Consider the following 23,598-nt stretch of genomic DNA (forward strand, 5'->3'; position numbering starts at 1 on the left):
TGAAAGAGAATATATATATGTGTGTGTGTGTGTGTGTGTGTGTGTGTGTGTGTGTATAACTGAGCACTGTGCTATACAGCAGAAATTAAACACAATGTTGTAAATCAACGATAGTCCAATAAAAAAAAAAATGATGGGCTGCCTCTCTTGCTGCCGCTGCTACTGAAGCCCTGTTGGGCCCATCATGCAGTGCGGGCTTTGTGCAGACTCGCTGGGTGGCCAGCGCCATCCCATCAACACATTCCTCCTGAACTGGCAGTCAGGCAGCCACCGCTGCCATCGCTGTGTCCCTGAAAAGTGAGGGAGTGGAAAGGACTGCGTTCTTCTAGCTCTAACCTGTGAATCCAGTCCTGGTGACGCCACCCAGGACTCTCGTGTTGAGGCTGAGGAAAGTCTTCAGGAAATCATTTGTCTTTTTCCATCACAGTCTTGTACGCCGACCTACCACTTAGTTTCCTACTGCTAGTGCTGAGAGTAGAAGGCACAGCTGAGGGAACATAAACAGTTTTGGAAAGTTAGACTTTGGGTGCAGGCATCGCCGCTGAACACTAAAAGAAAGAAAGAAAGTTGAACCCTGTGGTAGAAGAGAAGAGAAGACAGCTGAGGAGAGCAAACCCAAGGACCATGGTGAGGAAGACATGTTACCAAGGCGGAGGTGGTAGGAACAGCAGGCATGGGTTGCCTTCAGCACAGATGATTTTCAAATGAGGCACAGCTCTGGGGACTGTCAGAAAGTAGCAAGAGAGCCACAGGTGCAGGCATGACATGCAGTATATCTGTGAAAGCAGCCATAGGTCCTCTCAGCCACCCTCCCATGGAGGGAAGCAGCAATAACTGCTACAGTTTTGAAAATGGAGAATAAAAAAAAAAATTACACTACAAAGTGCTACAGATGGCTCAGTGGTAGCCCTTCTGAGGCCATCAGAATAAAATCTGCTTCACCCCAACTTAGATATGTATTTCTTCTAAAAGAAGATGGTTGGTTACACCAAAGTGTCCATCCATGGCTGAATGGATTAAAAAATGTGATATGTATATATCATGTATATAATGGAATATTACTCTGTCTTAAAGAAGAGGGAAATCCTGTCATTTGCAACGACATGGATGAACCTTGAACTTGGAGGATGTGCCAGCTGAAATAAGCCAAGCACAGAAGGATAAATACTGCATGATCTCACTTAATGTATGGAATCCTTAAAAAGTTGAGCTCACGGAAACAGAGTACAGTGGTGGTTGCCAGGGGCTGGGGAAGAGGGAGAAATGGGGAGATATTAGACAAAGGATACAAAGTTTCATGGAGATTGACGTATATACACTATTCATACTATGTATAAAATAGATAACTAATGAGAACTTACTGTGTAGCACAGGGAACTCTACTCAGTACTCTGCAGTGACCTAAATGGGAAGGAAATCCAAAAACGAGGGGATATATGTATGCGTGTAGCGGATATACTTTGCTGTACAGTAGAAACTAACACAACATTGTAAAGCAACTACACCCCAATAAAAAATTTTTTAAAAAGGATACAAAGTTTCAGTTATGCAAGATAAGTTCTGGAGATCTAATGTACAGTGTGATGACTATAGTTAATACCATATTGTGTATTTGAAATTTGCTAATAGAGTATATCTTAACTATTCTCCTACCTAAGAAAATGATAACTATGTGAGGTGATACATGTGTTAATTATCTTGATTGCGGTAATCATTTCACAACGTATACATATATCAAAACACCACATGTATGCCATAAATACATACAATTTTTATTTGCCAATTATACCCCAATAAAGCTAGAAAAAAAAGAGAAAATGGTTGATCAGGAAGTTCTTAGGATGACTGAAGGAGGATTATTCAGAGATATGATACTTACCTAAAAAAAGTGGAAAAAAAAGTGTACCTTCTACAGCAGCTGGAGGAAACTTAGATGGTAGAAATGCCATTTGAACTGTCCAAGCAATACTCCGAGCATTCCTGCTTCTTAAGTGGCTCTCAGAAGCAGTGTTGATGTTACATGAGATGAACCTGTAGTCTGCATTTTGTTAAGCAGGCCTAGATCTTCCAGAAGACAGTCTGAAATGTTTATAAGTTTCCGAAAAAAAAATTTTTTTTTTTGCAGGGGGTGGAATATTTCTAACACAATTTTAAAGAAATAATTTAAACTTCCTCTTTTGTAAAATCAATGGGAGTGTGGATACTTAATGGAGGTATTGATCCAAATGTTCTTGATTTGCGCTAGAATCCCAGAATATGCATAAAATTAACACATATTCTCCAAGGAGACAAAAATCTCCTTTGACAGAGGAATGCAGCAACACAGAAAACGACCTGACTCAGAAATCCTTGGCTGGATTTCAGAGCTCTGTACTTGGGATGAATGCTAACCGGGCAGCGAGTGACTCATTCCAGGCAGAGGTCACTTGGCACCACGCAAGCTGCTCAGCGATGCCCGGTGCTTCTGTACAGATCCCTTCTCCCACTGCAACCCTGACTGGGTCTGGCCTTTCTGTGAGATGAGGAGAGACGGACCGATAAAACAACTGAGTGAGGATTTCCTTTCTTTTGAGTGGAGGAGTTAAGATAGTTTTGCCTCTTTCTTGGAGGGGAGGAGAGAAATCCCTGAGGAGTGAAGCATCAGTGGCCCTGCCCTGGCTGTCTGGTGTTGCTTAGGAAACAAGGAAGGGGGTTTTCTAACCAGGTGGTTGGCCCCTCCTGCATCTTCTGTGATGCAACACTCCCTTCATCTTACTTTGATCCTTCCTGGGCCAGTTAGTCAACATTGACTTTTTGGTAGAAAGGGCTAGTCTTCCTTTAGACTTCTTTACACTCTTATAAAAGTAAACGTGAGTATCTTCCTAAAAGGAATCTGCTTTCTTCGGAGAAGACTGGATTGATTCTTAAAATGATTTATATTTATATTTATAACTATATAATTGAGTATAGAAATGAATTATTCAATAAAAAGCATAACTTCAATGGAAAACATTTTTTGGCATATTTGTCTTTATATTGAAAGGTTACCTGCAGTTGGGTCAAATCCCTCACCTGTCACTCTTATCAACCTGTCTAGTGTCTTTCCATTTTACTTGGTCATTATTTCACTAATCTATAATTAATTTCATTTTTACAATAGGGCTTTACTGGAAAAGATGGAGCAATGGGACCTAGGGGCCCCCCTGGGCCACCGGTAAGAATGGAATAGGTGACACTCTTATCTCCCCACCCTAAACCCCTAGCCCCGCTTGCTAGGGAAGAGCCTGGTAACCTGACCTTTGAGGCATGTTCCATCTGTGCTGGGGGGCACACCGCCGAGGGAGCTACTTGTTTTTATTCTCCTAAATCAAAATGGGCTAGAGAAAACAGAGGTGTTAAAATAGAGTCTTTCTGTTTAATCAAGTTATATTTGAAAAACAACAAAAATATCCCTAACCAACCAGTTCCTTCCATGCCCATGTTAAGTGGTAGGTTTTATGACCTTACTGGTTACTTCCTGTTCTAGAATTTTAAGAGTCCGTAGCCTATGATATTTGAATTTTAAGGACATTAATTACCGAACAGGTTTAAGTCATTCAGAGGAAGTAAGTTTTACCCGAGTAGGTTTTCTAATTAAGATCTTTGGGGAAAATACTGAAGCCAATGATTTTGAAAGAAGCGTCTGTATACCTGCATCCAGGTGAGATCACAATTACATTGTTTGAGGTGAGGGATGCTCTTCATGGCTTCTGGCTGTATATGAGGACTGGAGAGCATATGTTAAAATAATTTTATTATTTATGTTTAATATAGATGTTCTCAAGTAGAGTTGAAAATGTATAATAAGCTTTGATTTAAAGTATTTACTACAGATATTAAAATTTACATAATTGATGAATAAAGGATTGTTTTACCAAAATCTGATGATTCTATTTTAAGGATATTTTAGCTTTAGACATAATGTATTGACTTAGCGATATTATAAATATTTTACTAAAAATGTTGCTAAAATGTCTTAAAGCTGTGCTGAAAGGAACGGGGAGAAATTCTTACGGTTTTGATGGGATAGAGGGTGCTGATATGATAGAAGAGGAGGCACCCTTTATTGAATGCACCAAAGAAAAAGTGAGTTTCTAGGCTGAGATACAACTCCCAGGAGACAAGGGGAAACTCCACCACGTGGTGCCCAGTTACCTTCTCAGTATTTTCCCCAGCCAGAGTTCACTCCTGTCTTTTGATGAGTTTTCTGGTTTGGTTAATAGAAACAAACTAATAGGAATTGCTTTCTGCAAATTCACTTAGCAGCCAATTTACTAGGATCACAGTCTGTGAATAGTGAAACCGATTAAATATAGTCCATAAAGATTGAATGGGAATTTTCAAGATTTTTTTCCTCCGTGTTATCTTAAAATTTGATTTTGTTCTTCCTTAGTATGTGATTATGTGCTAAAAGCTTTTAAAGCCAGCCATGCTTTGCTAGTTTACTTTAGATGAAATTCTTCTTTGATGGTAAGCTTCCCTGTGTTGTAGGGAAGCCCAGGCTCTCCAGGAGTCACAGGACCCAGTGGGAAACCAGGAAAACCCGGAGACCACGGCAGACCAGTAAGTGGACGGCTTGCATGCCTAGTCATTTCACTGTGGCCATGAATGAGGAGACTGCAAGGCTGTGGCATATTTATGTTATCTCTGCTGTAATGTGTGTGAAGCATTTGCTGAAGCTATGCTAAATCCATGGTTTTAACTTGGTACTAGTTCTAAAAATTTTCTCTCTAAGTTATAACATTCTGGGATGAAAATTGTGGTCATAGGGTTTCTTTAAAAGGAGAATGGGATTATAAGCCAAGACACATATTTCTGCACTGAATAAACACTCAGAGCTGGGTCAGCAAAATCATTCTTTTTGTTTAGGAGCGGTATGCAGCTTAAGATAGAAAAGTACATGATGGTGCATAGCGCCTCCATGGGTGCTCTGCAGAAGTTAACCCTTTGTCAGTATCCTGTAGCCACACTGCTGGCTCTTTTCTCTTGCGCTGAGGTTGCTAGAACATTAGTCCCAGAATTAAAAGGATTTATCTCACCCACCATTATACTTTTTTATTTATTTATTTTTTGCGGTACGCGAGCCTCTCACTGTCGTGGCCTCTCCCATGGCGGAGCACAGGCTCCGGATGCGCAGGCTCAGCGGCCATGGCTCACGGGCCCAGCGGCTCCGCGGCATGTGGGATCTTCCCGGACCGGGGCACGAACCCGCGTCCCCTGCATCGGCAGGCGGACTCTCAACCACTGCGCCACCAGGGAAGCCCCATTATACTTTTTTATACTGCCCTGCTCCAATTTACATCCAGTTTAATTTTCTTTTCATCAGATGTTTTGATTAAAATAATAGTTGAGATGGTATCATGCATATCTTCTATTTGCAAATCAGTATCTCCAAAACTGAATTCATAGCTTCTAAAATACCCAGAAGTATTTGTAATAACTGTTGGGCTCCATATTCTTTGTTACAAGCTCTTCCTTATTTGTATGTATGAGGAATGAATTTATTTTAAGCAGTTTTTTTTTTGTCTGAATAGAATTCTGAAATATAAAAATTTATCTCAAAGATCAACAAGTCCAATTATTAGTAATGACACATCTATCAGGGCTGTTCTCTGAACAGAACTTCTCTCTTCTGAAGTATTGTCCAAAGTTATATAAACCCAAGCTTAAAAAATTTTAATGTCAAACTAACTTAGAATCTTCATGTGATATGGCCTGCCTTCTATGTTTACATAAAATTAAGCAAGCAGGATAAAGATGAAAGGACTCCTGGTGTACTTCTTACTCTGTGTGTACTCTAGTATATGACTGTATTACTTTCTTTTCCTCAATGAATCATGACAGAAACTTCACAAGAGCCCTTAAAAGTACATGGAACTTGTTAACCCTTTCAGAATTCTATTTCGTTTTACTATGACTGAAAGAGAGTCTAACGTAAGAATATCACGGATGTAATCGATGGCTGAAGTTAGAAACCTGAAAGAAACTTCTACTTCCTTTACTTGAAATGAGAGCTCTAGATACTGGCAATAAAGATGAGTTCTAAATCTTACATCCTAGAACAATCTCAGAGTGGCAGTAAATTAAAAAAGAACACATGGGAACAAAGTAGCAGTAAGTGTAAAAAATAATTTCCTGAAATTTACAAAAGGCTCCAAACTAAATAATGTTTCCATAAGAGTCCAGTACTTTTAGCAAAGGGCAAACTCCAGTTTTTCTTATGACTATAATTTGGTAACATTTATTTGGACCTTATCTACCCCCTTTTCCCCCTTTACCTTCCTCATCCTTCTAAGGTAGCAAATTACCTCTCCTTTTCTTCTCTCTTCTGTCTTACCTTTAGTTTCTAAAACCAAAACTAGCAGACGGGAGTATAAAGGTCTTAGGAGAGAGCTTAGCTCAGTCACTGTTAGCTTATGTCATTAGCTCTTGGAACCAGTGGTGTCTTCTTGCTAACTTGTAACACCTGATGTTGTGTCGTGGATGTTTCCAGGAACTGCTGATGGAATATTTTTATTCATTTACTCAACACCCATTTGTTTGGTGCCTAAATGTGCCCGTCGGTGTTCTAAGGTCTGGGGATATAAACGTAAACAAGACAAAGTCCTTGCCCTCATGGAGATTCTAGTGGAGGATATAGACCCCAAAATGTAAATAAACAATACGGTTTCTGGTGATGATGAGTGATAACAAAGAAAAGAAACACAGAGTAAGGGGTTAGCGGGTAATTGTGGTGGTGGAAGGGGGCTATTTCAGATACAGCAGTCAGGGAGTCTGTCTGAGGAGGTGGAATGAAGCAAGGGAGCAGGCAGTGGGAACAGCATTCCAGGAAGTGGGAACAGCATGAACAAAGGCCGAGGGAGGACGAAGGTGGCACGTGGAAGGAACAGCAGAGAGGCCCGGGCACCGGAAGTAAAGGGAGTGAGGGGAGAGGGATGAAAGATGAGGTCAGCTAGCTGGGCACAGGTAAGCATGTGGACCACCCAGCCCATGGTGAGGATCTCTTATCTTATTCTTAGTGTGATGGGAAGCCCTTGGAGCCAGAGTGACATGCGCCAATTTTCTTTTTAAAAATATCAGTCTGGCTTCTCTGTGGAGAACAGACTCAAAAGGGGCCAAATGGGTTGCAGGAGGACCAGTTAGGAGGATATTGGAGCCGTTCAGGCAAGAGTCTTGGAGACGGTAAGAGGCAGTTTGGTTTGGGATGTTATCTGACCATCAGATTTGTCAATGGTTTGGGCGTTCCTTTCAGCTGGCAGCCTGGAGATATACTGAAAGACAAAAACTTCTTGCACTAGAAGGAAGACTTTTTCCAAGATCCTCTAATGGCCAGTGAGAGGCCTGACAGAATAGGGACAAATGTGCTGTGGTTGCGTTTGGATGTGGGAACCACCACTTGGATTGAGCCCTTTAATAAGGGAGGCACATGGTTCCTTTCATGCCCAGTGCACAAAAAATCACTGGAAGGAGTTACAGATACATATTTAGTTAGGGAATTGACAGAAAGCTCTTACTAGAACAGGTTCTTATGGGTTCTAACTGAACCAAGATTAACCTCATGCACAACCTAAAGTAACCACCTGAGCTCCCCAGCCATGGTGACGTAAAGGAAAGTAGAATGGTAGCAAGGGCAATTTTACATGTGTTTCAGTTGCAGACCTGTATTGTGAATGGCATCATAAAATGTATGCACAGTACATAACTTCTAAATTGGTGATCATAAAATTCACAACTCAGCACTATATTGGAGGACACGTGCTTCTGAGAGAGGGAGAGAGAGAGACAGGGAGACAGATTAGATTCCTTTTGACAGACAAACAAAATGTGAGTAACATGGATGTAAATGTGATGTGTCATTTTGCTAATTTGTTAGAAAGCAGACCTTGCCCTCTTTCATCATCCTGTCCATTCATGAGTCATTTTAGACCATGTTTGTCAGTTTCTCATATCTGAAATTCCTATATTTCAGGGTCCATCGGGATTGAAAGGAGAGAAAGGTGATAGAGTATGTATTGCTTAAAATCTGACTTACAAATTTATATCGTGTGTTAAACATTGAACTCTGAAACTATGGAAATAATATGCTGATCCTACTTATTGATTTAATTAACTAGGGAGACATTGCTTCCCAGAACATGATGCGAGCAGTTGCAAGACAAGTCTGTGAACAACTGATAAGTGGTAAAATTTCTTTTCCTTTTAATGTATGAGTGTGTGTGTTGTTTTTAGTTAATTGCAGGAAAATGCAGTTTGTGTCATAAACTTTCAAAGATAGATGTTTCTATTTCCATGAGCTCTTATTTTTATACGTTGTCAGTTTTGTATCCTGTTAGATAAAGCCAATGATATTTTAATGACTAGCATTAAGATAAAACAATAAACCAAGGTAAAATAATAGCCTGTTATCCTTACGTTCTGTCTGATAGAAAATTGTTTTTTTTTTTTTTTTTTTTTTTTTTTGCGGTACGCGGGCCTCTCACTGCTGTGGCCTCTCCCGTTGCGGAGCACAGGCTCTGGATGCGCAGGCTCAGCGGCCATGGCTCACGGGCCCAGCCGCTCCGCGGCATGTGGGATCTTCCCGGACCGGGGCACGAACCCGTGTCCCCAGCATCAGCAAGCGGACTCTCAACCACTGCGCCACCAGGGTAGCCCCCTTATTGGGTTTCTTACTAATAAGTCTTATTTATTTTTTTTAGGTCAGATGAGCAGATTCAATCAGATGCTGAATCAGATTCCAAACGACTACCACTCTAATCGCAACCAACCAGGCCCGCCGGGTCCTCCAGGGCCCCCTGGCAGCGCAGGAGCCAGAGGAGAACCAGGGCCTGGGGGGCGGCCAGGCTTCCCGGGCACACCAGGGATGCAGGGACCCCCGGGCGAACGAGGTAGGCATTCCTGACTGCTGCACAGGGATAAAGGAAGGAATCTGCAAGCGTAGGAGCTGGGTCCGGTTGAAAAGCATGTAGAAGACTGGACTTAGCAAACTACACTGGTCTTGTTCGGACAGCCCCAGAAGAGCCGTGCATCCATGAACCTGTCTTTCTCTTTAGGCAGTTGCAGGCTGTAGAGATCCCTGTCTTAGAAAACAGGAAGATTTTGTCATGAGAGCTCAGTAAAGACAACGCTATTTTCTGATTGTTGCTGTCGTTAATGGGAAAACTGTATCCTGGCAAACTGAATCAGGCATAAAATCTTATTAATTGTTTTGACTGGCAAGAGCTGGGCAGCAACTGAATGCAAGCAGCCCTAAGATTTTGGATCTAAATTCTTCTGGTTCCTTTATTCAGGGCCTGGAAACTGGTCTTATGTGTTTATGTGGCTTTAATTTCATGGTAGATAAGTGTAACTGAAGGAAAAGAAGAAAAACAGGATTATGTGATTCCAGATGTTTCAGGATGCTGGGTACTCACTTTTGTCAAAGTGATGGCTAACATTCTGCGGAAAACGTAGATATGTCTATAATTCTGATTATTTAGATGAGGTACTGATAGGGCTACTAAAGATAAGATACCTTTAAGACGTCTTCAGTGAGTTGTAACTATTTATTCAAGATTTCTGTTCTTAATTACTGCTTCTAAAATAATATATTAGATGTGTTTGTTTTCTTCAAGTAATTTTTCCCCTGACTTGTAGCCAGATTTGTTTCTTGGCCATGAATCTGGAATTACACAAATGTCTAGAAAGAATTTGGCTTAAAGCGTGGACTTCTGTGAAAAATTGGGTTCTGCTTTCACTACGGGAAACGAATTACTTGAATCAAGTACTATCAGTTCCGATGAAGGCTACATGTTTCCGGATCATTTTCCCTCTGTGTTTTCCCATTTTGTGCTCGCTTAGGTTTGCCGGGAGAGAAAGGCGAAAGGGGTATTGGATCTCCAGGACCTCGAGGGCTGCCTGGCCCCTCAGGTAGGTTTGCTAGTACATCAAACAAGTGAACATATCATTACCGAGAGAGCATACGACCCCACGAGATGCACAAACTCATCCTGTTAGCTTCAGGCATACTGACCATCACGGAAGGTATTTTAGCAAGAAGTTATAGAGGAGGTTATACCTCATTTTTATGTTCTCTTTGTTCAAAAATGTTTCAGTGCGTTCTATTTAAGCATTTACTCTAACTTTAATATAGGAGGGTTTGAGTTTTAGTGACACAGAGGGCTGTTGTTTTCTCTTTATGGGATTCCTGTTTGTTTGGTTTGGCCTCATAGCCTTTAAGGATGCTGTCATTTCCTGTTCCTTCTGGTATTCTTTAAGAGGTCGCTAGTAGACTGAGGAAATATACTCTCATTAGAAATCCTGACACGCTGCAAGATTTCATTCACAGTTTCTTTATTGATGTTTTGGAAGGAAATAATAGTTGTTCTGTGCATTTTGTTTACTAGATTGAAAATGAATTTTTTTCTTCGTTATAAGGTCCGTGAGACCCTTGCAACCACGGTCAGTCCTGGAGGTTAAATCTTTACATTTATGTTAAGCATGAGTAAGCGTCACTTGATCCAGAAATAGCACTGCTTCACATAGTCTGGAGGTGGAGCAGGCAACCCGAATGTCTGCCTTGGCTACCACAGCCATTTCCTGCAGCGAGTCTTACCTCTAAGACAGTGGGAGCAAACCAGAGAACTCACTGATATCTTTAGTTTGGCTCAATTCTTGCTAAGTCAGTTTTCTTTGAATAAAATCATTAACATAGTTGGAATTTTGGCATTAATTCTTGAATCACTGGTAAGAAAGTTCTACACTGGGTCATACTGGTGATTCCTTAAGGACATATTTTCTTACCATACACTAGTGAATCGTCTAGTCTTGGAGTAGTGGAGTGCCGAAGTATTGTTGACTGCCTCAGGAGATGTGTTTGACAGGAGGGGAAATATTTCTTTTAAACCCATAATAGGTCCACAAGGAGAATCCAGAACGGGTCCACCAGGGTCCACAGGTTCAAGAGGTCCTCCAGGTCCCCCTGGTCGTCCTGGAAACTCAGGTATCCGAGGCCCCCCAGGTCCTCCTGGATACTGTGACTCTTCCCAGTGTGCCAGCATCCCATACAATGGACAAGGCTATCCAGGTATGTTGTTGCCATTATAGGGACCCAAACTCACCTGAATTCAAAAACCTTTATGGAAATGAAGTTCCCTAGGACGGAAGGAAAGTTGATCTGAGGATTTCTTGAAGATATCAACTCTTTCAGTTGTATGTTTTGTTATTCTCTCTCAAAAGAATTAATGTTAATTTTATAACATTATTTCACTGTTAGGAGTTGAATAATTATCTTCTCCTCCTTTCTATACTTCTGCACTTACCAAATCACATCATAAACCTCTATTTCTCTTGGGAGTTCAAAGAATGCTACCAATTGACTGGTTTTTTTTTTTTTTTTTTTTTTTTTTTTAACCCTAAAGGCTGGGAAGAGGGATTTGTTGAATACAAGAATGTATCTAAAAAACTGTTTTGAGACTCTAATGTGTAGGCAGACTATTTGATAACATGGTGCAGACAACTGAAAATATTTCACTATTTCACATTGTCCATGGAATTAATATTTATAAACTCTGGGACTTAATGTTTTTAGAGTCAGTCATGAAATTCTAGTACTCGACAATTACAGGAGGCAGAGTCTCTTAAGCCTGACTTTGGGGACTGTGGGGATAAAGGAGATATGCTGATCTGAAAATAAATATATTAATGCTGTGGGCAGCGGTCAGCGGTGACCTTTCCATCAGCACACCCTCGAGCATCTTGCAAGTTTTAAAAATGATACTGCTGTTTGATATGGTTGGCTACTAGCAAGTAGTGCATGAGTAGTTGAATATCTAAATATCTATATATCTATATATTTATGTGCATACTTACCTATGACCAGAAGTAATCATGAATCGTAAATTTCTCAAGCAACCCATTCACAAAATTACAATTTCACTCTTTATAAAAGAAATTTAAATTACCTCTGCCTTCTGGTATGTGTGAATAACTTGAAATATATGGATATATACATATCTACTTTAACCATTACATACTTAGATGAATGTATATAGATGTTTTTTTGCATAGTAATTCAACTTTTAAAAACTATCATCTTTGACCTGTTTCAGGTTCCGGCTAACAAATTTTCTAAGTCGCCAGCGCTGCTTACAGTTTGAATACATGAAAATCCTGTTTCTGAGATGTTTGCGCACGTGCTTATTAGGAAATGAGTCTGTATGGAAATCTCACCACAGATATGGTTAATGAACTGGGTGGACATCATAACGGAGGGTGGAGACTCTTTATACTAACTTGAATGAGACAAAAGCAGTGGTGTTAGTTTATAAGCCTGATGCATTTCAGTAATAATGTAGAAAAATATTATTTAAAAGAAAACGTTCAAACACACAGCTCACGAGGAGCCTCCGCTTTGAAAGAGGCGCATAATAAAACTACTAACCGCAGAGATGATGCCATTTTGAGAAAAACAATTAACCTGGTTCAAGAGAAATACCTTATGTAAATAATAAACTAATGATGGCTTGTAAATGATTTGTATGTGATCCTGTCCACTAAAATCACTTAACAGTCCTGTACAATCAGCTTCTGCCTGCTGCTTGCTCTCTGCCGGAATAACACCAAATAGAATCTCATCTCTCGCTTGTTAGCGATGTGTCTGATTCAGGGCATGTGTCTTCCTATGATTACCTTTTGTACGTGTACTTTCATTTGGATTTTGTAATCGCAATTTTCACACCAAAGTTTGAGGGTCACTTCTTCTCTTCCTGTTTCGCTGTAGTCACTGGAGGTCCTCACCCACCAGCTGTAACTCAGGCCGTGGGAGAGACAGCCACAGAACATGTCATGTACTGTATATTACCTGGTGATAGTTGATTTTCACCTCCAGAGTTCAGTTTCTAGGAGCCAATGTCACTTCCCCATACCTCCTCATCTTTCCAAATGGTTCTCTGAACTGAGGAGTTTGAAGTCATGAACGGTTATTTGGGGATTTGCAATATCCTACCTAGGTTGGTTTACAGTTCTCCTTGGCCCAGTCTCTGACCCTTCCCAGGTATTTGTGCAATGATTGTACTTACTGCTGGATCTTTGAAGGTTAAAAACAAGTGCCATTTCATTATTGATCACCAAATTCTCTCTGCAAATGGAAGCAATGGGAACATTGTAATTTATCTATTTATAGTTATGAGATTAAGACTGGAGTGCCATCCCCTCGGGTGATGATTTAGCTTTTGCTGTGTGTGTGTGTGTGTGTGTGTGTGTGTGTGCGTGTGTGCCTTCCAAATCATGCCATAACTGTAATGTTGAATCGGACAGAGCCCTACGTGCCCGAGGGCGGGGCCTACCTGCCTGAGCGCGAGCCCTTCATCGTGCCGGTGGAGCCCGAGCGGACGGCGGACGAGTACGAGGACTATGGCGCCGACGAGCCCGCCGAGGAGCGTCCTCCCCATGAGCGCTGGCGGCGCGCCCTGCTCCGCGGCCCCCGGCAGTGAAGCTGACACCTGGCGCGCGCGCGCGCGCAGCACGGCCAGGCTGGGGGGAGGTGTTGGGATTCTCATTTACAGGTCAGACGGAGCAGTGTACGTGTTATCTGTCACGTTTCTTCCGGCGTTGCTTCATCCGAGAGTACCCTTTCTGGCTGTAGAGAACCTTGTTCCTGCAGGAAGCCTAGCTCGCTGCACGCAGTCTGTAGAAGTCTTTGCCTTTGCCCTTGAAGTGCTTGCGAAATACTTTGTTCACAAAAGCTGCAGGGAGAGAACGTGCCTTGTGCCTTTAGGTAGCACAGCGGGAAGCCTCAATGAAACTCTTAGGTTAAGCAGTTAAGTCCTGGAACCCAGAACGACTGTGTATTTCGAGAGGGCAGTTTATCTTTTCCAATGCTTATTTGCAGTTCAATTACATCCCGATCCAAGCAGTTCCCCTCCTAAAACCAAAAAAGAGGGAAAAGTCAACTCTGTTGCGACTATTTATCTTCCTCTTCTATCTTCTGTTATACATTAGGGCATAGTATGCTCTTATACATCTCCTTTAACAACCACAAACCTTAAGCCATGTAGCTGAAATTATTGTATCAACTGGATACAGTTCCATATTGCCTTAAACCTCCTTGTTTTAGACACGCTAACATTTATACCAAATTGCAGATTATTCTGCAGAGATGGAATTGCATGTTTGTGTTGTACATTTAGTATGAACTTTTTTTTCCCAGAACATAATGTTTCTTAGTTATCAAAAGCAGTTGGAAAATGTTTGCAAGACTATGAACATAGAATTGCTGCTTTTATATTTTAACTGCAGATTGTGAATTTCACTGCCTTATATTATTTATTTCTGAAACAAAAGAGGCATTTTTCAATAAAACTACTGAAAATTTGACATGGTATGTTTTTTCTTTAATGGCCTTTTGGACTGTCCAGGCGGTTGTTAAAACAAACAAGTTCATATCCTTGGATACAGTTACAAATCTTGCTAATACTATTAAATTATGCTAAATAACTTTAGATTTTTAATTATGTGGTGAAGTCATAGAAAGAGGGTAGTGAGAGAGCTTTAAAAAGCCCAGCAGATTCCAAAGGCTTTATTAGGAATGTAGAGGAAGTGTGGGTTGGTGGAAAAACAACTAAGTATCCTAGGAGACCCCAAACAACCAAACAACCTTTAACAAGCCACAAGATTTCATATGCATTCAGTCACTTTCCTATACCATACTTTACCCAATAGCATGTTTAACTGCAAAAAGGATAATCCTTAATGGAAATGTTTACATTTAGTGATACCTTCTTTTTTTTTTACTTTTACGAACACAATAACATCATTTTAAATATCAAAGAAAACAATGTAAATGTTTGTTTGAAAGAACTGACATCAATTGAAGAGAGAAGTACTGAAAGAACATTTTCCACAGAGCAAAACATCTTCAGTTAAATGCTCCCTGGAGACTGCGATCAAGAGGGTCCCCAAGAAAAAGAGGAAATTCTCTTCCAAGGAGGAACCTCTCAGCAGTGGACCTGAAGAGGCTGCTGTCAGCAAGAACAGCAGCTCCAAGAAAAAGAAAAAGCTCCGAAAGCTGTCCCAGGAAAGTTAGAATGGACATTTCCCTAGTAGGGCATAACTTACTGAGATATTTCCCAACCCATCCCCTATAGCTCAATAAAAATAAAAAAATTCACGAGTCAAAAAAAAAAGGACTAGATAATAGGGCTTCCCTGGTGACGCAGTGGTTGAGAGTCCGCCTGCCGATGCAGGGGACACGGGTTCGTGCCCCGGTCCGGGAAGATCCCAATGCCGCGGAGCGGCTGGGCCCGTGAGCCATGGCCGCTGAGCCTGCGCGTCCGGAGCCTGTGCTCTGCAACGGGAGAGGCCACGGCAGTGAGAGGCCCACGTACCGCAAAAAAAAAAAAAAAAAAAAGGACTAGATAATAAATGTATTGTGATCAAGAGGTTTCAAGCAGATTGCCAAATTCATAGCATTCATCTGTAATTTCTGATACGTACATTTTAAAGCTGAAGGAGACCACTGAGATCATCCCAGTCTAATTCTTTGCTTTCTGTTAGGAAGAAACAGACTCAGCTAATCAGTTATCAGAGCAAGACTAGGACTCTAGGCCTTGTGCTTCTCACCTGGTTTTATCATCAGATACTCTCCTCTCCCTTCCTGGGAGCCCCTAGTTTCTGGGCAGGAGCTTTCATCTTTCAAGGTTCTATGAATGTATCTTCATTAATGTCTTTTTGTGTGTGTGTGTGGTACGCGGGCCTCCCACTGCTGTGGCCTCTCCCGTTGCGGAGCACAGGCTCCGGACGCGCAGGCTCAGCGGCCATGGCTCACGGGCCCAGCCGCTCCGCGGCACGCGGGATCCTCCCGGACCGGGGCACGAACCCGTGTCCCCTGGATCGGCAGGCGGACTCTCAACCACTGCGCCACCAGTGAAGCCCTATCTTCATTAATTTCTGATTCATTTGGGTTTCTGATACTCCTTGATGATGAGCCTCTGTATCGGGAGCCTGAAGATGGGTTCAGTTCCTTGTCACTGACCCAGCTGGGTCCCAGGGCCACATGGATTTGAGGCGCAAAGGAATTCCACCTTCCCTCACCAGCTGGATGTGGGTTCAATTCTTGATGTTGGTGATGCAGATTTGCTACCTTCTGGTCTGTGCTGGGAGAAGGGGGAGGGACCAAGGCAGTCTTAAGCACAAATTAATAAATAACTGAGATATATGTTGGGATTTTTACTTTCATAGTATATTTCCTCCTTGACGAAGTTAAAAATTATTTCCGTAATCCCTGAGTGCATACTGACAAGTGATAGGGAGAAGATGGTCAGATAGTCTGGGTTTAAAAACCAGTGGTAACCCACACCCCCCAAATCAAACCTGTAGGTGCTGGCTTATTTATTCACACTTCCTTTGAGGGAATGCAGAACAACTTGAAACACATTTTCTAGTTCTTTAAATCTGGAAGTATTAGGAGAAATTCATTATAACTTTTATTTGAAGTAGGGCTCTTATTTTTAAGAAATTAGACAGAAATAACGGTGGGAAGGGGTGGCAGCTTCTAATGAGGTCTACAGTGGGAAAGTTTTCAAACTTTAAAAACAGCGCTTACACAGATCCTAGCTGCTGAGTATTTTTTTTATAGAATATTTGTACAATGGGGTTAGCAATTTAGCAAGTTGAATAGGTGGCTGCATGTATATTTTCTCATATTTGTGAATATCTGTTTTTGAGTCTGTAAAGAATTACGCTGCCTATTCACTTGGTCAAACTTACATTTTATTTTTTCTACAAATCACATCAATGTAATTGTTCCTAAGTATTTATTATTATATCCATTGCACTGTATTTGGCACATAAGATTATTCATTATTTGGTTTTAGCCATAATTACTCTATAATAAGAGGAGACTTGACTGTACTATCCTCATGGGGTCTGAGCGCCTTACAAAGGGCAGCCAATTATACAAAAAACAGAGGTGGTAAATCTTTTATTTTCAAAGGCAATCTTTTAGATACACATTAATATTGATCCCTAATTCACCTTATACTTGTGGTTAGAAAATGAATTTACACGTGAATGTCTAAGTGAACATTTATTAACTTTTTCATCTCAAAATGAGGCTGCTGAAGGCTATTGGGAAAAATCACATGGGTTTCCTTTCAGGAAATGACCTGTGCGCTGGTCACTCATGGATTTTGTCTCCAACTCATCTCTTGCCTGCTTCCATATCAGTATATCCAACTGTATATCCTTCCTTGAAGTCCCGCAGATACTTCAGGATAAACATGCGATATGTATTAGGATTAGATTCAGCTGTGACTAACAGAAAGTCACAAAATAACAGTGGTTTAAACAAGCAGAAATTTATTTTTCATGTTTACGAAGTCAAAGCCCAGGCCCCTTCTGTTTTTCTGCTCTGCTTTTTTGTGGCTTCTGTGGCCAAGTTACACTTCTAGACCAAGATGGTTAGTAGACCTCTAGCTATTATGTCCATAGTCCCCTGCAGGAAAGAGGAAGGAGCGAAGAAAAACTCACCCCTCCTTTTAAGGATGCTTCCTGGAAGTTGCAAGCACAGCTTACAACACCAAACTTATGTTACATGCCAATTGCCAGAGCGTTGTCACGTGGCTACATGCAGCTATTGGTGTGAAATGCTGTCATTATTTTGGGTGGCCATGTACCAAACTAAAATCAGCTACCTATAACGATATGAGGGGAAATGAATACTGGGCGTCAACTCGAGACTTTAGTCTTTGACACAATGCCCCAATCCGAACATATCTCCTCATAAATCTGATTTTCCTCCATCGTCCCCACCAACCACCAGTTCCTGAGGCTAGAAATTTGAGAGTCATTGTAAACTCTTTCTTCTTTCACTTCTCACATCCAATTCATCAAGTCTAGCTGACTGAGCTCCTACATACATATCTTAATCACCCTGTTGTTACTACTTGATTTTAGATCCTTGGGATTTCTTATCAGGCGTATAATCACAGTCACTTTGTGTGTGTGTGTGTTTGATTCATTGACAGTTTATTTATACAAATCAATCATTTATCCAATTTCCTTTTAAATGAAACGGGGAGTCGCTGTGCAGACCCGAAGTAATGCTTAGATAATGTCATACAGGTGATTCCTGCTCCCCTTCTCTGGATTATGACTATTAAGAAGAGCTCAAGGGCTTCCCTGGTGGCGCAGTGGTTGAGAGTCCGCCTGCAGATGCAGGGGATGCGGGTTCGTGCCCCGGTCCGGGAAGATCCCACATGCCGCGGAGCGGCTGGGCCCGTGAGCCATAGTAAAGAGAGGAGAAATGCAAGAAATTTACCTTCATTTTTCCTACATTTTGACACAAAAACCTTATACGTTGCTACAAGATAAAGGACTTTGGTTCTGTTACATTTATAGTCACATCCAGTTCCAAACAAAAGAAGTTGTTTGGGGGCACAAACTAGTGTTTAAGAAGGAGATACTGAGCGTCTAACAAGTTCGAGGCAGTTTCTAGCCACAAATCACAGTCTCTCAAGTGGTCCTTTTTCATATAGCCTTGGAGCCCTCAAAGAAGTCTTTCACACATGCCAGTGTGATTTACCTAAAATGCAAACCTGACCATGTCATGTCTTCTGCTCAACATTCTTCAAGAGGTTTACAGATTTCTCTACAAATCTTGACTCTGCCAACTCCCTATTCCTCCTTTATCATCAGCCTTTCCACTGGAACATCTGGAATTCCCATTCCATTCTCAACAAACTCCCCCCAAACCTTAGCCTCTTCAGTGAGCAATCCCAGCACCTCCTGGCTTGACCCTGAAGACACCACAGAGATGGTTGATACCTCCCAGAGTTGGTGGGTGGGGATGTGTCCTCCTGACTCCTCAGCACTGTTTCCAGACCAACAATCCTTCCTTCTGAAAAACACCTTCATCATTTGAGGCTCATACTCAACTCCCCATAACTGTCGTCTGCTTACTTCATGGTCACTCCACCCCATTCAGTAGGGGCTTGTACAGGGCCATCAGTGCTTTTATCCACCCCAATATCTTCTGGGTGTCTTAAGCATCATGTTGGATGACAAATGCATAATTATCTCAGTTATCTTCTTCTCTTCAAAATCATTTTCTTTTACTTAATCTCAGCTACTCAGTCTCTTGAAGGTCTTGGACTTGTATCAAACTGCCACTACTTTGAAATCACTGTCTTTTTTTGTTTTTTAATTAGTTAATTAATTAATTTATATTTGGCCGTGTTGGGTCCTCGTTGCTGCGCGTGGGCTTTCTCTAGTTGCGGCGAGTGGGGGCTACTCTTCATTGCAGTGCGAGGGCTTCTCATTGCAGTGGCTTCTCTTACTGCGGAGCACGGGCTCTAGGCGCATGGGCTTCAGTAGTTGTAGCACACGGGCTCAATAGTTGTGGCTTGCGGGCTCTAGAGCGCAGGCTCAGTAGTTGTGGCGCATGGGCTTAGTTGCTCTGCGGCATGTGGGATCTTCCCAGACCAGGGCTCGAACCGTGTCCGCTGCATTGGCAGGTGGACTCCTAACCACCGAGCCACCAGGGAAGTCCTGTAATCACTGATTTAGACAGACCAATCTTCTTGGGTTTCCAGCTCACCTACTCAAGTACCCCCACTGCAGCTCTTTCAGCTTCGTCATGACACTCAATGTGATGAAGCTTCTATGATCTTCCTATCCATCACCTCCTGCTTATCTTCACTCCTTTCCTTATCCACCTTGGATTTCATGTCTTGGTAACATAACCAGTTTAATGAACCACCTGAACTCCAAGGAGTACAAAGCTAGTTTTCATTTTTATTTAGGCACTGTCTTCAGTTACGCTCTGTTGGATAATCTTTTTCTGTCCCTTCAAATACCTCAGACAGAGCCCACTGCGTTTAGATTATTTCAAGTGTGAATACTCCAGTCCAATCCAGTGCAATTTAATCCACTTGAAAATGTTAATCTCAAATCTAATTTAGTATTCCTTTTCCCTTCTACCTTAAAGTCAAAATTTAGGACTTGGACTGTAGAGATGGTATGTCAGCTCTTTCACTCCAGCTTCTTCAGAATTCAGCTAGGGGATGAGGGCTAGAGAAAAAGGAGGTTAAGGTTTTCTCCACTTAATGTGTGCTACTAGAATCCTCTCCTGAATGTCAATGCTCACTGCGTGATGTATACCCAAGTACTGCTCCTCTTGTTGGGTACATATGTGTGTTCTTCAGAGGAGCCTTCAGGGGCCCCGTCCACTACCCAGTTATGTCCAGAATGACCTCTCCCAACCCCCAGTCAGCTTTTGTCCCCATGGAATACCTCACAGCTACTTGCTACTCAGGTCCTCTCCCCGAACCTAAAGTCCTGCTAGGGGGGATTCCAGTAAGATGGCCCAAGTCTGGTGACTTTCTAAGTGCCCATTTGACCACAGGAGACTGAAGCATCCTTGTCAAGCCAAATGAAAAATGAAAGTCTGCTCCCACAAATGCGACCTCTCTTTGCCCTGCTGCCTCCCATTCATTCTTCCCCATTCAAGCACGTAGGCATGTAAGTTAGGTCAGCAAGTCTACTGTGTAATACATACCCACGCATGGAATAATATGCTCTTCTTGAAGACACCGTTCAATCTCTGTAAATGGTTTTCCTTAGAGCTTCTCTCATGTGGCTCACTGGGTGAAGGTTTGAAGCACTCTTTTTTTTTTTTTAACATCTTTATTGGAGTATAATTGCTTTACAATGGTGTGTTAGTTTCTGCTTTATAACAAAGTGAATCAGCTATACATATACATATATCCCCATATCTCCTCCCTCTTGCGTCTCCCTCCCACCGTCCCTATCCCACTCCTCTAGGTGGTCACAAAGCACAGAGCTGATCTCCCTGTGAAGCACTCTTTCTATAATAGAAAGTAAAAACCACAACTCTCTGCCTTACACCAATGATCACCTGCTTCCAAGGATTCTTCTTGATTCTTTCTTTTGCAAATATAGGCTGCTTTGGTGTGATGGAGTCAGTTTGGATGGCAGAGCCAGTTCTACCAATTCTTGGAAGTTCTAATGGAATGTGCTTTATGGCTCTCTTTAGAATGTGCGTGGTACTTAATGGTTTTCTTTTATCTTTATGGCCATTTGTCAACTTCTGAGTCAAAAGGAAAAGCCCCATTTAATAGCTCAATTATCCAGATGAGCCAAACTCCCTTGCTCCTTTATTTTTCTGTCACACCTATGTATTAAAACCCTAACTCCAGATTATCCCAACTGTTTGTAATATCCATGACTATACCCAGGGTACTTCGCACAGTAGGAGAAAATCAACCATTGGGGCAGAGGGTTAAGTCTATAAATCCATTATGATCAACCTCAGCGATCAACACAGTAGTTTGACTAACCATATTCTCAACTCTTTACAAAATTTTCCAAACTCCAAACCTATACCTCATCCTGATCATGAGATTTCTCGTTACTTCTCATAGAAGTTATTCCATATTGAAATAAGAAGCCAAACTGGAGACTCACCTTTCTATCACCAGGGCTACAAAACCACCTGCATCTGGACCCACCCTTTCCTCCTGTGTCAACAAAAGGAGCATCTCTACTCCTTGAATTCTGAACCCTTTTTTATTCCTTCCACAAATATTGGACTAAGCACCTACTCAGTGGTAGGTGCTGTTAGAAATGGTGCTAGGATTCTACAACGAACACAGAAGGACATAGACAAAGTCCTTTCCTTCATGGGGCTTACATTTTTGGAGTGAGAACAGACACTAATAAGTAAACAGGTAAAGCATATATAGTCAGAGGGTGTTAGGTACTATGAAGGAAGATATAGCAGGCCTAAAGGATAGACAGTGCTGGGTATGCGTTCTAGTTTAGGTAAGGTGGTAGGAAATGCCTGTTTGAACAGACACCTGAATGAAGGTTGACTGAAAGCATGAGCTGGAATCTGGCTGATAACTGTATAATCGGATGCTTTTGTAATTATGTAGATTACCAGCCATATCCCTAGAGCGGTAGTTCTTGACTTTTGCCTACACACCTGGGGAACTTAAAAAAAAATCCTCATGTCTGATTCCCACCCTCATAAATTCTGGTTAATTGGGTAAGGGTGAGGTCTGATGATAAGGATTTTTAAAAGTTCCCAGTTAATTAAAGAGTACAGCTAAGGAGTCAAGCTGTGACCTAGAGATTCTGATTCAGCATGTTGGAGACGGAGGTTCAAGAATCTGTATAATTTAAATAGATTCTTCAGGTGAGTCACATGATCAGCAAGGATGGGAAATTTTACACCCTCTCTCTTTGGCTTTGGATATTGTCTTTATGCGCAAACTGTATTTTAGTCTTTTCTTCTGATCCTTGAGGCATGTGTCTCCACCTGCCTTGGTGTATCTCTAGTTGGATGTCTTAGAGGCATTTCGAACTTAACATGAACAAAGTGAAATCCCTCACCCTCCTTTCCACACCAGCTTCTTTCTACAAGTTTCTTGCCTTGGTGAGTGGTTCCACCACCCTCTCAACTGCTTCATCCAGAGCCTGGGAATTGACATGATTTCTCTTTTTCTCACCTCCTATGTCATATCCATCACTAAATCCTTTGGTTTCTGTTTTCTAAGCATCTTTCAATTGGTCACCTCCCTGTATCCCTACTGTCATTCTCTTCCTCTAGGCCCCAGCGTCTCGTCTGGATTCCTCCAAAGTCTTCCATCTGATCTTTTTCCAACCACTCTTACCTCTGTCCAATCCATTTTTCTCACAGCTTAGCAGCCAAAATGATTGTGAAGAATGCAAATCTGGTCATATCATGCATTTCCTAAATTTTTGGGTGGTATCAAATTCAGAAACCTCATCAAGACTCAGGTGTCATCAAGGATCTGGGCTCTTCCTACTTTTGCCATCATGATACCTCACTTATCTCAATTGATTTTCCCCAACCGCCCTGGAATTCCTGCTCTACACCTCCTTAATCCTGAGCCTTCCTGGGTGCTATTTCCTTTATCTGGAACATGCTCTCTTCATTTGGTCACATCCTGTTCATCCTTTAATTTGATGCTCAAATAATCACTTCATTTGGGACACCCGTTTGTCACTTTCAAAGTTCAAGATCCCTGCAGCGTGCATGAATATCACTTATGTTCCCTTTGATAACTTCTATCATACCAGCAATTTCTTACCCAATTTGCCTTCCCCACTGGATAGCAAGTTTATATAAGGGCAGGAATCATATTTCTTTTGTTTACTTTTATGTTTCCAGCAGCCACCAGAGTACTGGTGTTTAGGTGGTGTTTAATAAATATTTGTCATTCAGTGGAACAAACTCTCTTCCTTGATACACGAAATTTTATTTGAAACATCGAAATACTGTATGAAGATTGAATAATGCACATGTAATTGAACTTCTTCATGCCCACTTTGTTGCAGAGCAGGGGAGGATACCACTGTTTTTATTTTTAATTTTTAAATATTTATTTATTTATTTCCCTCCGTAAGAGCCACTAGTGACAGGAAGGCTTGTTTATACTTTACTCTGGGCTATTATACAATTGTGCTTCTTTTCATGGTGCTGTTCTACCGTTGGAGGAGATCATCGAGAGAACATGACTGCCTGTTGACCCTCCAGCTAGATCTGGGCAGCTGGAG

General features: G+C 41.6%; 1 protein-coding gene across 5 annotated transcripts in view; it reads left to right on the forward strand.

Moving 5' to 3' along the window:
- The window catches only part of COL12A1 (collagen type XII alpha 1 chain), a 137,970-nt gene extending 123,601 nt beyond the window's left edge, over nt 1-14,369 (forward strand). For 4 of the 5 annotated variants that reach the window (XM_060030344.1, XM_060030343.1, XM_060030342.1 and 1 more), the window contains 8 exons: nt 3,140-3,193; nt 4,510-4,581; nt 7,988-8,023; nt 8,133-8,199; nt 8,715-8,903; nt 9,856-9,924; nt 10,910-11,080; nt 13,312-14,369. In XM_060030344.1, the coding sequence (XP_059886327.1) occupies nt 3,140-3,193; nt 4,510-4,581; nt 7,988-8,023; nt 8,133-8,199; nt 8,715-8,903; nt 9,856-9,924; nt 10,910-11,080; nt 13,312-13,487 (834 nt within the window). In that variant the 3' untranslated portion in view covers nt 13,488-14,369. Of the gene's footprint in view, nt 1-3,139; nt 3,194-4,509; nt 4,582-7,987; nt 8,024-8,132; nt 8,200-8,714; nt 8,904-9,855; nt 9,925-10,909; nt 11,081-12,104; nt 13,291-13,311 lie in introns of those variants that run through there. The other variant, XM_060030345.1, reaches the window with a different exon arrangement.
- The last annotated feature ends 9,229 nt before the right edge of the window (nt 14,370-23,598 follow it).

Source organism: Delphinus delphis, chromosome 14, assembly GCF_949987515.2.
Source record: "Delphinus delphis chromosome 14, mDelDel1.2, whole genome shotgun sequence".
NCBI lineage: Eukaryota > Metazoa > Chordata > Mammalia > Artiodactyla > Delphinidae > Delphinus > Delphinus delphis.